At 52.0% G+C, this 11,781-nt stretch overlaps 1 protein-coding gene across 1 annotated transcript; it reads right to left on the bottom strand.

Moving 5' to 3' along the window:
- Positions 1-8,545: 8,545 nt before the first annotated feature.
- LRRC10B (leucine rich repeat containing 10B) lies at positions 8,546-9,436 on the bottom strand. The gene has a single exon (XM_077820848.1). It carries the CDS (start codon positions 9,434-9,436, stop codon positions 8,546-8,548), a length of 891 nt encoding a protein of 296 aa, XP_077676974.1.
- Between the last annotated feature and the right edge of the window lie 2,345 nt (positions 9,437-11,781).

Raw genomic sequence — 11,781 nt, 5'->3', positions numbered from 1 at the left:
CTACTCCTTTGGTTTGGTACATTGTCAGCAAGTTGACCAGCTTGATACAAGTGAGCCAATGATACCTCATGGAATGCCAGCAAGATCATGGCAGACCACTGACAGTTGTTTGATTCCTTGTGTGGAACGACACAATATGAATGTTGTGCAATATTACACTAACTTCTCTGAACTGGAAATCCTGAATACCACTGAAAGTACCACAAACGGAGGGCCATACCTGCTAGACATGGAATCCCTAAAAAGATTGTCTTAGACAACGGCCTTTGTTATTCCTCAGAGGAATCTGCAATCTTTGCCAGTGCATGAGTTGGTAAACATAGCACAGTTAATCTGTGTTATCCACAAAGCAACAGTCTTGCTAAGGAACCAGTCCAAAGGACAGAACGTATACCGGTCAAAAGCCAAGGCTGATGGCAAAGGTTCTTCAGCCTCTATCAGAATTCACTTATTGACTTTAAAGTGTGATTCTACTCTGAAAAATGACACTATAGAAATGGCACCGTGATGTTCTACATCTGTCACCTCTCCATGATTCCAGGTCAAATGTGCTTAGTATACAAGTAAAAAGAAGCCAGCCACTAAAACTCACCTTAGGCTCTGAAAACTAAATTTAATTCTTTCCTTCTTCGACATCATCACCAGCTAGAGAGTTTCTGCAGACCAATTTTGACCTTTGTTGGCATCTCTGCAGCCCCCTATCTTCTGATTGTGTCCTCAGCGACACTGGTGAAACCCCTTCACCTTCAATGGGGTTGCACATGTGTAAATGACTGGAACGGAGGCATGGCTGCATGGCAATCAGGAGATGTGACTGTAGCATGTGGTGACAGACCTGAGTGAGCTTTGATCTAGCCCGAGTTACAAGAACAGTAAAGCTGGAGCAGCAAGGGCAGCTGCCTGGGCTAGGCCCACCTGCCCAGGACCCTGGGCACACACTCAAGCAGCTGCCCTCCATTCTGTCGCAGATTCATGGCTATCCTTACTTGAGCTCCATCACAGCTATCTTGGATATGTCTATACATGCTGCAATCACACCCCTGACTGCAGTGCAGACAGACCCTGAGCACACAATTCTGCCGATGGTGTCAGTGCAGAAGGAACAGAATCCAGCTCACTCAGGGCTAAGAGGTGTGAGAAACAGCCAAAATGTATTTTTCTCAATAAAGCAACCAGATATTATTCATTATTTTCAGGTGCCCCCAAATGTGCTGGGCCTCTGAAAACACTCCGGGAGTAGATCTGCTGAGCAACCCCCTGCCGTTTTTGCAGAGTCACTTTTCAGAGTGGAATCACACTTCAAATCACCAGTCCATGTACCAACCCCTTTTCTCAGCACACAGAAATGGCTGAAATAGCAGCTCTCTGAACCTGCTGAGAAGATCCCTAGTCTACATGAGCAAACCAGAAGCTGATAAAAAGCCCTGGGCCGGTGTTCGCAAACCTTGCATCTCCTATGGCACACACAATTTGTGAACCGCTAAGACAACACGCCCTGTGCCAGCCAAACCAATGTCACCTACTAGAACAGCACAAACACCTCTACCAGGAAGCCAGAGTACCAAATATGGCCCAAGATTGAAACCCAAGAAAGTCAGGGATTTGTATACTGCCTCCTATGACTATGAATACTGGGCGTAGGTGGATGATTGCCCTGAGACATTGAGACTTCTCACGTATAGGTTGTGAGCCAGAACCTCAGCTGGGGTAAATCGGTGCAGCTTCATTGATTTTAATGGAACTAGGCCAATTAATACCTTCTGAGGATCAGGTCTTGTGTATGCTTGGATTGTTTCAGTGTAAAGAGCAGAATGGTCATATGAAACCACTTGCCACAGTCAATGCGACTGATTCGTATTTCTCTTCCAGCAGACACTGTACATATGAGAAAGGTTCTCTGAAGGGACAGGTAACAAAATGTGCTCTTCCCTTTTGCAGTGAACCTGCTCATTTTGTTTACCTTGAACCTTTCAGATTCATGCCCTTCTAAAGAGAGACTTCCTCTCTGCTAGGCTGCCTTATGTTTGCAGTCAGCAGGAGCAGATGGAAACAGAAGCATGCTCCTAACAACTGTGATTAAAACAAGACACAAAGCAGTGCACGCTGGATATTGGAGAATATGCCACTTATATACATACAGATCCTATGCTCTATACTGTGACCCAAAGATGCACACATGCCATAGCAATTTGCATACAGTGCTAGGGCTGTGAAGTCTCACTTGGATTCCTGCAGTGTCAGATTAGCTCAAGACCAGATCTGCACATGCTCTCCTGGAATGCAGGCCCGATCCCGACCCGTGCAGATGCAATTGTTGTGCCTGGAACCGGCCTCCCAGATTGGATCCCATTCCTTTTGTGGACCCTCTCTTGACTCCCTCCAGCTAATGCCCTCCATGGGAGTGAAAAATAGGCAGTCTAATGCCACAAGGGAAGCACAGCGCAGACAGTCAGACGGAGGGAGCCTGGGGAAGTCAGACTCACGGGGGTAGCATGGGGCAGCCAGGCAGAAGAGCTGGGGAGCAGCAGACGTAATGGCCCCAACAAAAAAGCAGGGCAAGAAGGAGGGGAGACTGTGTTATTTCAGCATCCAAATGCCTTTCTGTGGGACTGCAACAAAAATGTGGCCACCTACAAACTTTGTGCTTGTCTGTATGTTGCACACTGGGGCCAATCAGACCTTCAAAGTGATAGTGGGGATAGAACTCAGATCTCCTGCTTTAAAAAAAAAAAAAAAAAGCATAGACTCCTGCTCCTTGAGCTAAAGGGGAATCTTCCTTAGCTATCACCAGTAGAGTGCTTTGACATACAGAAGAACATTTCTGATTTTATTCAATGGAAAGCAGTGGTGTGCATACATGCCACTCTCTATGCATGCAGGTTGTCCCATTCGTACATAGAGGTGTGAATGCCACTATCTTGTATTACTATAGTGTCTTCAATCCCAAAGCACTTCAGACACTATGAACCGGGATAGTCAATAGGCAGACCGTGAGCCAAATCCAGACTGCCAGAGGCTTTTGAACGGACCATGAAATCTTTTTATTTACTTATTATCATTATTGTTATTGATGTGTGAAAAATGTTTCTCTGGAGTCTGGACCTTGACTATACCTTGACCAAAAAATTCCCCTGCTATAAACCATTCAGATAGCACCTCTGAACAGAGCCCACCTTTGGAGTGAAAGATGGGATCCAGCCAGGATACAACACTCTAGAACAGTGACTCTCACCCTTTCCAGACTACTGCACCCCTTTCAGGAACGGGATTTGTCTTGCATACCCCCAAGTTTCACCTCACACTACTTCCTTACAACATCAAACATAAACATACAAAAAAGTGTCACAGCACACTATTACTGAAAAGTTGCTGACTTTGTCATTTTTACCATTATAAAATAAATCAATTGGAATATAAATATTGTACTTGCATTTCAGTAAGAGCAGTATAAACCAGTCATTGTCTGTATGAAATTTTAGTTTGCATGACTTCACTAGTGCTTTTTATGTAGCCTGCTGTAAAACTAGGCAAATATTTAGAGAAGTTGATGTACCCCTGGAAGACCTCTGCATTCACTCAGGGGGTACACGTATCAATGGTTGAGCACCACTGTGCTAGAACACCAGAGAGCAGGGGCAAAATCCTAATCTTATAAAAGTGCCTGGGAGCCTTAATGTCCAAACAGAGCAGACTGGACCACTCCGGTTAAAGCCTGGCGCTCAGTTTCTCTCTCTCAGTAAAAAAGCTAAGTCAACCCAGCTGGAATGTGAACTTATGATACCGGGCAGCAGAGCTGTGTCACACCTGATACATAGACAACAAAGCAAACCCTGGATGAAACCCTAGACAATGGCCTCCCAGATCGCGACACAATTCTGGAACTTCACAACTCACAAACATTCCGTATCCCTCCATACACTTGACTGTAGTTCATTTGCATACTGCAGTCTTATTGGTTACAATCAGAGCCGCTTGAAACGCAGCCTTTTTATTCTGCAGGAAATTCCAACATTTCAAAACCTGGGTTTGCGCCACACCAGCATGGACACAGAAAACGGTGAAATTTCCCATGAAATGAAATTTTCAAAACAATTTAGTTTCAGGTCAAACAAAACATTTCGTTCAGATTTTGACTTTTTTAAAAGTTTATATGTTACTGATAGAAAACAAAATACATTTCTAAATAAAGTTATTTCAAAATGAAAAATCAAAACGTTCCACTTTGACCTTATCCCAACCCTTCAGTTCCATTTTTATTTCGTAACAACATTTTGTCAAAGTCCCTATGCTCCCGCAGAGAGTTTTGAGAAAACTGTCTCATCTGAACATTTTTTGACCAACTCTACTTAAAATGTCTTGCAACTCTGACTGTTTTTAAAATCAAAAATGTAAACCTTTGGTCTGAAGTCTTTGGACTGGTCCACAGACACACGCTGTTCCGACAAGTAACTTGGGAAACTCACTGCTGCAGGATGTTATGGGGGAAAAGAACTCAGTGGGATCCACAGGTTCTTATGCTTCAGTGAAAGCTGATCACCATCTGGGATCAGGAAACATTATTGCCCCCTATCACCTTGCTATGGTATTGCACAATTCAGTGTATTATGCGGGGGAGCATACTGGCTACTGCCAGAGGCAGGATACCAGACTAGACAGACCACGGGTCTATTATACTATAACAAGGAGGACAGATATTGGCCCAGCTGATCATTGATCTGCTCTAATGCCTCAAGGAAGTGAAATACCAGATGAGATGGACTCACTGCTCTGATCCGGTCTTCGGAAGACTAAGAGACCTTCCCTCATCCTGGCTGGAGCAGGACAGTAGAAATTCACTCCACCTTCACAAATGGGCAGTAGGATTTAGACTTCATGCTCAGTGAGGCTGAGGATTAAGATAATCAGGGCCAGTCAGCCTTTAGCACAAGCAATGTTCCTGTGGGTACCTGCATTCTTGCCACACATACACCAGATTCCTGGGCTGACTCAGCAACTGTGGCCAGTTCAATGTCCCGCTCCAGCAGAGGGGGCGGGACTGAGATAACTCGCTTCTCAATCCCCGCCCCTGACCTGGCAACCTCTTGCTGACTCCGGATGTTACTATAAGAAACAGCAAAGGAAATCATTTGAAATTGTTCCCTTAAGAAGCCTAATAAAACCACTTGAAGCTGATCAAGAGAAGGAGAGCAGAGAAATGACTCAAAACAGGAGGAAGAGGGGAATGAATTAACTACTCCAGTTAAGCAACATTCCTGATCTTGGTAAACAAAACACCTCTAAGAGGTACAGGAATCCCCACCACCAATTTCAAGGGAGTCTGGACAATCAGCAATAAAAGGCCCTTCCCAGGCAGCAGTTTAGCCTCAGTGTACCCAGCTTAATAAACTCATGTGTGCGCTAAGCCTCAGGCAGGCATGCCCCAGTGCACAGAGCTAGCCAGGGCAGGCAGCAGCAGTGGGCTCAGAGAGGAGATCACTGCGGAGTACTATGGGGATAACATGCTGTATACCCCTAACTCACAGAGACAGGGACAGCAGGACTCTGGAGCTCTGAAATACAAGGGCCAGGGAAGCACTAAGGGCTGTAACTGTCAGGAGACATTCTTTCCCCCTCCACCCACCGTCATTTTGATAGCACAATTAGAATTTGTTTTCCCACAGCCACCTGAGTCAGTCTCTCTCACCTCCCGTGTTTGCCCCTTGGCCTGACCTTCCAGCCTCTCTACTCATCACTTCGTGGCCCATTGCAGCTGGGATGGCATATCCTCAGGTTCCACAAGGGCTTTTCAAATGAGGTGGGAGAGAGCAAGAGAGAGAGGACACAGCTGAAATAGAGACAGAGGGAGCACGGCTCAGAAAGAGATACCCCACAGCTCAGACAGAACAACAGAGAGTGAGGACTTGGTTTTCAGGTGCAGATGGGCCAACTCCAGGACCAAGACCATGCAGTTTGAACCTCCCCTAGTCACACAGACCAATTCAGCCCCCAGAGCAAAAATGACGCAGATAGGGACAGAGTAGTTCTGAGAGACATGAGTCATACTGTTCCTGTTATCAGTACTGGGCTGATTAATCCCCACCCAAGGCACCTGAACCTGCTACAGAGACACCTGCTACAACAGCACACAGGCCCTGTCAGCTCAGCCTAGAAAAGACCAAAAATCATGGGCTTAAAGCCCCAAAGCAAATTAAAATGTTACTGTGCAGACACACACAGAACCCACCTGAACAAGCCACACCTTGGCCTCATAGTCATGCAGCAGGAAGGGCCCAGCTGGCTACAGGATGTGCTACAGACCTTTAAAATCCTCCGGCTACCTTCAACCCGCGGATAAATCTACTGCTAGATCTTTATGGGTGGGGAGTGTGGAGTACAGCAATTGGCACTCAGGCTGCACTGGAGGGGACATAAGCACTGCTAAAATCACCCTCCACTCTTACACAGGCAACATCTTCCCACCTTCTTCCAGACACTGCACAAAGCCCCAAAAAAGAAAAGTATGTTGGCTCCTGGAATTAGAGAACATCATCAACACAAGCAGCTAGATTGTTCTAGCTCCCTTCACACTAGCAGACCTCCCATCTACAGGGCACTGTGTAAAACAGAGCTGTGCTCTCACCAAGTATTGAAGCAGTGATCCCAAAGCAAAAACGGAAACCAGGACACTTTCCACTAGAAACCCAAGGATGGGCAATTTTGTACCCCAATGTGACAGGAGAGACTGAAACTGACAGGCACTTTTTATTCTGCTGCATGAGATCCAAAAGAAGAGGAGGAGACTTTTCCAAGTGATCAGAACTAGCAAGACTCTTTGCAGCAAAGCAAAGAAGAAAAATGACATAACTTTGAGTGAAAGGGAAAAGACAGTGGAAATGTCTTAATGCTACCTGGCCCCCAGCCAGCAAATCCACAAAAGATCATAGTGGGCACATGGTATAAAACCCAGTTAATCCTCTAAAACCCTGACCAAGGCACAGAGACTTGACAAAGTGTATTAACTTTGGCAATACTGGTATACTTTGCCATGCCAATAAAGTTACTGAGATTGAAGCTGGGCTGAGAGTGAACACAGCCCAGGGAGGAGTGGAGGGGAGGAGATGAAGAGAGGAGGGGAGAGCGCTATGGAGGGGAGCTCAAAGAGAGGTATGGAAAGGAGGGAAGGAGAATGGACCTAGTTCCCAGTGAGGGAGGAGTTGCACTGCAGAGGGAGTCACAAATGACAGCAGCAGGGGAGGGATGGAGGAGAGCGAGGAAGAGTGCAAAAAAGACCGTACAGTTCAGAGACGGGCAGAAAGAGGAAACAGGATTCCCCAAAATGTTAAAAATAACACAGATGCTTGAGAACCCAGTTCCCTTTCCCCAGACCATATGATTCTGTTTACATACTCTTTCCAAATAAACCATCCTGGCAGCAGCCTCCCTGAGAATCAGCCTGGGAGCCTCTTCCTCTCACTACCAGATTTTCTCAGTTTTCTACTTTTTATTGCTTAGATTTGGTACAAATCTAGCCCGCGGGGGAATGGGAGAATGAGCCTGCCACCCCCAGGAGGAAAGAGAGAGTCGGAGAGAGTCCTGTTGCTGCCACCCCACTGCCCCAGACACACACAGTCCTGGTGGCCCAGTTCACAGCTTTTGCTTCTGTGCCCATTTAAGGGAATGGAAAGTCCAGGCAGCCTGCAAAGCAGCGCACAGGGCTCCTTTTCCCACCATACAAAGAGCGGAGGCAAAAACCCTTTCCAGGCCAGAGAGCGAGTGCTGCGCACAAACAAGGCTTTCCTATCAGCTTCTTTTCAAAGCTGACAGCTGGAAGGAGCAGCTTGGGAGATGTTTCTCTCTGTGAGTCTAATTCCAGTAGCAGAATAGGAATCTCTAGGATGTGAGAAGCTTTTCTGTTCATACTCGAACCATGTAGCCCTCCAGGGCGCGGAGTCCAAGAGAATGAAAAAACCCCACCAAACCAAACAGCATGGCTTTTTCCTGTCTTGCTTCTGAGTCCCGTGGCAATGGGCCGGATGGCAAGTAGCAGAGATCACTCTTAAATACCTAACCAAACAGCCACAGATTGTCACATTAAAGTCCTTTCAATTCCAGGCTTCCACCACAAACTGGATGTTCTGAGAAGGCCAACTCTTATCAATGCCCATCTCAAACAGGGACCATCCTCCTACAGAGCTGGTCCAATGGGATTATCCAACACAACAGCATTGTGGTTTCCCTTGCCAACCCCCACGTCCTGTGGTTATGCAGGATGTCTCAGGGGTGCAGTGACTGCCCAGCACTTCTGCAGATAGATGATACTCCCCTTTGTGGTCTGTGGTCCCAGCAAGGAGACGGTGATCCCTTTGATTCATGGTTTTCCTGTCTCGTGCAAGAAGATAGTGACTCCCTGGACTGGCAGTTGCCCATGACCCTAGTTGGGAGACTGTGGCCCCCCATGGCCAGAGATGGTCCATGCAAACGCCTTGCACCGCAGAAGCGGATATACCAGCCCAACAATGTCCACCAGATTTTCTGAGCAGCAACCATGTTGTTGTAGTGCCCATTCTCATGTTTCTTCTGGGGAGCATTCCAGGGCAGAGAAACTGCCTTCAGCATCCTCCAGCAGAGAGGAGTCGTTCCTCAGGGTGCCCTGCATGGCTTCTGAGCCATTCTCCTCCTGTTCATCCTGCTCCTCCTGCTCCCGCAGGCTCTGGAGACGTTCCTCCCTGGCCTCCATCAGCTCCTGGGCCCCATCGCCCACAAGGGTGACAGTGTCAGCCACACAGGGTGGTGCTTTAACTGGATTATGGTCATAGGAAAAGAGCCGTAACCCTTTTAGGTGGGCCAGGTCTGGGAAGTTGATGATCTTGTTGCGGTCCAGGTCAAGGATATGGAGCTGGGCCATGCGGAGCAGGGGCTGTGGGAACTCCTCAAAGCGATTCCCATAAAGCCATAGCCCCCGGAGGCCGGTCATACGCGGCAGGCTGCCTGGCAGTGCCCGGAGTCGATTGTCACCCATCTGCAAGGACTGCAGTGCAGGCATCTGGAGCAAGGCCCGAGGGAAATGGTACAGATAGTTGTTCTCAATCCACAAGCAGCGCAGAGTCTGGAGCTGGGCAAATTCTGCAGGGAGGCCAAAGAGGCGGTTGCTGCCCAGGTAGAGGCGGGTGAGACGGGGCAGGCGGCATAGTGCCTCAGGCACCTCCTCCAGCTTGTTGAAGTCCAGTGCCAGGATGCGCAGCTCCCGCAGTCCCTCGATCTCCTCAGGCAGCTCACGCAACCCCGTGCCACTGATGTAGAGCTTCTGCAGGCTGCCCAGGGCACACACTGGGCCTGGCAGCCGCTTCAGGTGCCGCCCGGTCAGCTCCAGTGTCTGATCCCCACCACTCAGCTGCTCCTCCGCTCCCGATGGCAGCCGCTCCTCCCTGCCTGAGGACCCTGCGCTGCCCATTCTCATGGCCAAAGGCTGCTGGGATAACGAGAGCCACCGCCTCCAGCGGGGCAGCCCACAGGGAACATGACAACCAGCTAACCTGGTGCACCCCGGATTGGCCTCCTGGGACTAAGACCAGTCCCCCCCCCCCCGGTCAGGGATGGGACCGACCAGCCTCCTGGCGCTGGGACTGGTGCCCCCTTGCTCCCCTCCGGCCAGGGCTGGGACTGGTGCCTCTGGATCGCTTCCCCCGAGACTAGGACATGTGCCCCCCTTGGGTGCCCCGTGCCAGGGATGGGGCTGGCTCCCCCTTGCCTCCTCCTGCCAGGGCCGGGAGCAGGGCCCCCCAACAGCCCCCGGCTATGGGGCCGGTGCCCCCGGATCAGCCTCCCGGGACCAGGACCAAAGCCCCCGGGATCCCCCAGCCAGGGCCGGGCCGGTACCCCCTGGATCGCCCTCCCGGGGCTAGCACCCTGCCCCTACCCGGGATCGGCCTCCCCCCCGCGTGGTGCCGGCCCTGCCGCTGCGCGGCCCCCGGTGCCTCCCGGCCTCTCGCTCCGGGGCTCCCGGCTCGGTCTGAGCTCGGCTCCCACACACCCGGCGCCTAGCGACTCGTCTCCATAGCAACCCCCACGCGGGACAGCCCGCCTATGGCGGAGCCGCTCGGGCGGGCTGTCCTCAGACCCCGCCCCTATGACACGCCCACTCCCGAGGCCGCTGCTGCGGGACTGGCTGTACCCGATAAGGGCTCGCTCGCGAGGCCCTGCCCCGCCTCCAGCCGCCACGGGCCTCGCCCCCCCCCGCCCCCGCGTACAGCCTCGGCTACACTCGGCCCCGCCCCCAGGACCTGTATCCTCACGACGACCTAGGCTACGCAGGGCACAGACACCCCAGGGCTACAGCCCCAGGCTCAACCCCCCCATACACCCCTTCCTCCGCTACACCCACCGCACAACCCGGCCCGGCTCCACTGAGAGACTCCCGACCCTCCAACAGCCACCACACCCCAGCCCCACCCCCTGTACAACTTCCTCCCATGCTACCCCCACCGCACAACCCAGCCCGGCTCCACTGAGAGACTCCCTACCCTCCAACAGTCACCACACCCCAACCCCACCCCCTGCACAACTTCCTCCCATGCTACACCCACCGCACAACCCAGCCCGGCTCCACTGAGAGACTCCCTACCCTGCAACAGCCACCACACCCCAGCCCCACCCACTGTACAACTTCCTCCCGTGCTACCCCCACCGCACAACCCAGCCCGGCTCCACTGAGAGACTCCCTACCCTCCAACAGCCACCACACCCCAGCTCCGCCCCCTGTACAACTTCCTCCCGTGCTACCCCCACCGCACAACCCAGCCCGGCTCCACTGAGACTCCCTACCCTCCAACAGCCACCACACCCCAGCCCCACTCACTGTACAACTTCCTCCCGTGCTACCCCCACCGCACAACCCAGCCCGGCTCCACTGAGAGACTCCCTACCCTGCAACAGCCACCACACCCCAGCCCCACCCACTGTACAACTTCCTCCCGTGCTACCCCCACCGCACAACCCAGCCCGGCTCCACTGAGAGACTCCCTACCCTCCAACAGCCACCACACCCCAGCCCCACCCACTGTACAACTTCCTCCCGTGCTACACCCACCGCACAACCCAGCCCGGCTCCACTGAGAGACTCCCTACCCTCCAACAGCCACCACACCCCAGCCCCACCCACTGTACAACTTCCTCCCGTGCTACCCCCACCGCACAACCCAGCCCGGCTCCACTGAGACTCCCTACCCTCCAACAGCCACCACACCCCAGCCCCACCCCCTGCACAACTTCCTCCCGTGCTACCCCCACCGCACAACCCAGCCCAGCTCCACTGAGACTCCCTACCCTCCAACAGCCACCACACCCCAGCCCCACTCCCTGTACAACTTCCTCCCGTGCTACCCCCACCGCACAACCCAGCCCGGCTCCACTGAGAGACTCCCTACCCTCCAACAGCCACCACACCCCAGCCCCACTCACTGTACAACTTCCTCCCATGCTACCCCCACCGCACAACCCAGCCCAGCTCCACTGAGAGACTCCCTACCCTCCAACAGCCACCACACCCCAGCCCCACCCACTGTACAACTTCCTCCCGTGCTACACCCACTGCACAACCCAGCCCGGCTCCACTGAGACTCCCTACCCTCCAACAGCCACCACACCCCAGCCCCACCCCCTGTACAACTTCCTCCCGTGCTACACCCACCGCACAACCCAGCCCGGCTCCACTGAGAGACTCCCTACCCTCCAACAGCCACCACACCCCAGCCCCACTCACTGTACAACTTCCTCCCATGCTACCCCCACCGCACAACCCAGCCC

Source organism: Eretmochelys imbricata, chromosome 6, assembly GCF_965152235.1.
Source record: "Eretmochelys imbricata isolate rEreImb1 chromosome 6, rEreImb1.hap1, whole genome shotgun sequence".
Lineage (NCBI taxonomy): Eukaryota > Metazoa > Chordata > Testudines > Cheloniidae > Eretmochelys > Eretmochelys imbricata.
Note: the sequence above shows the minus strand (reverse complement) of the source record. Positions and strands in the feature narration are given on the sequence as shown.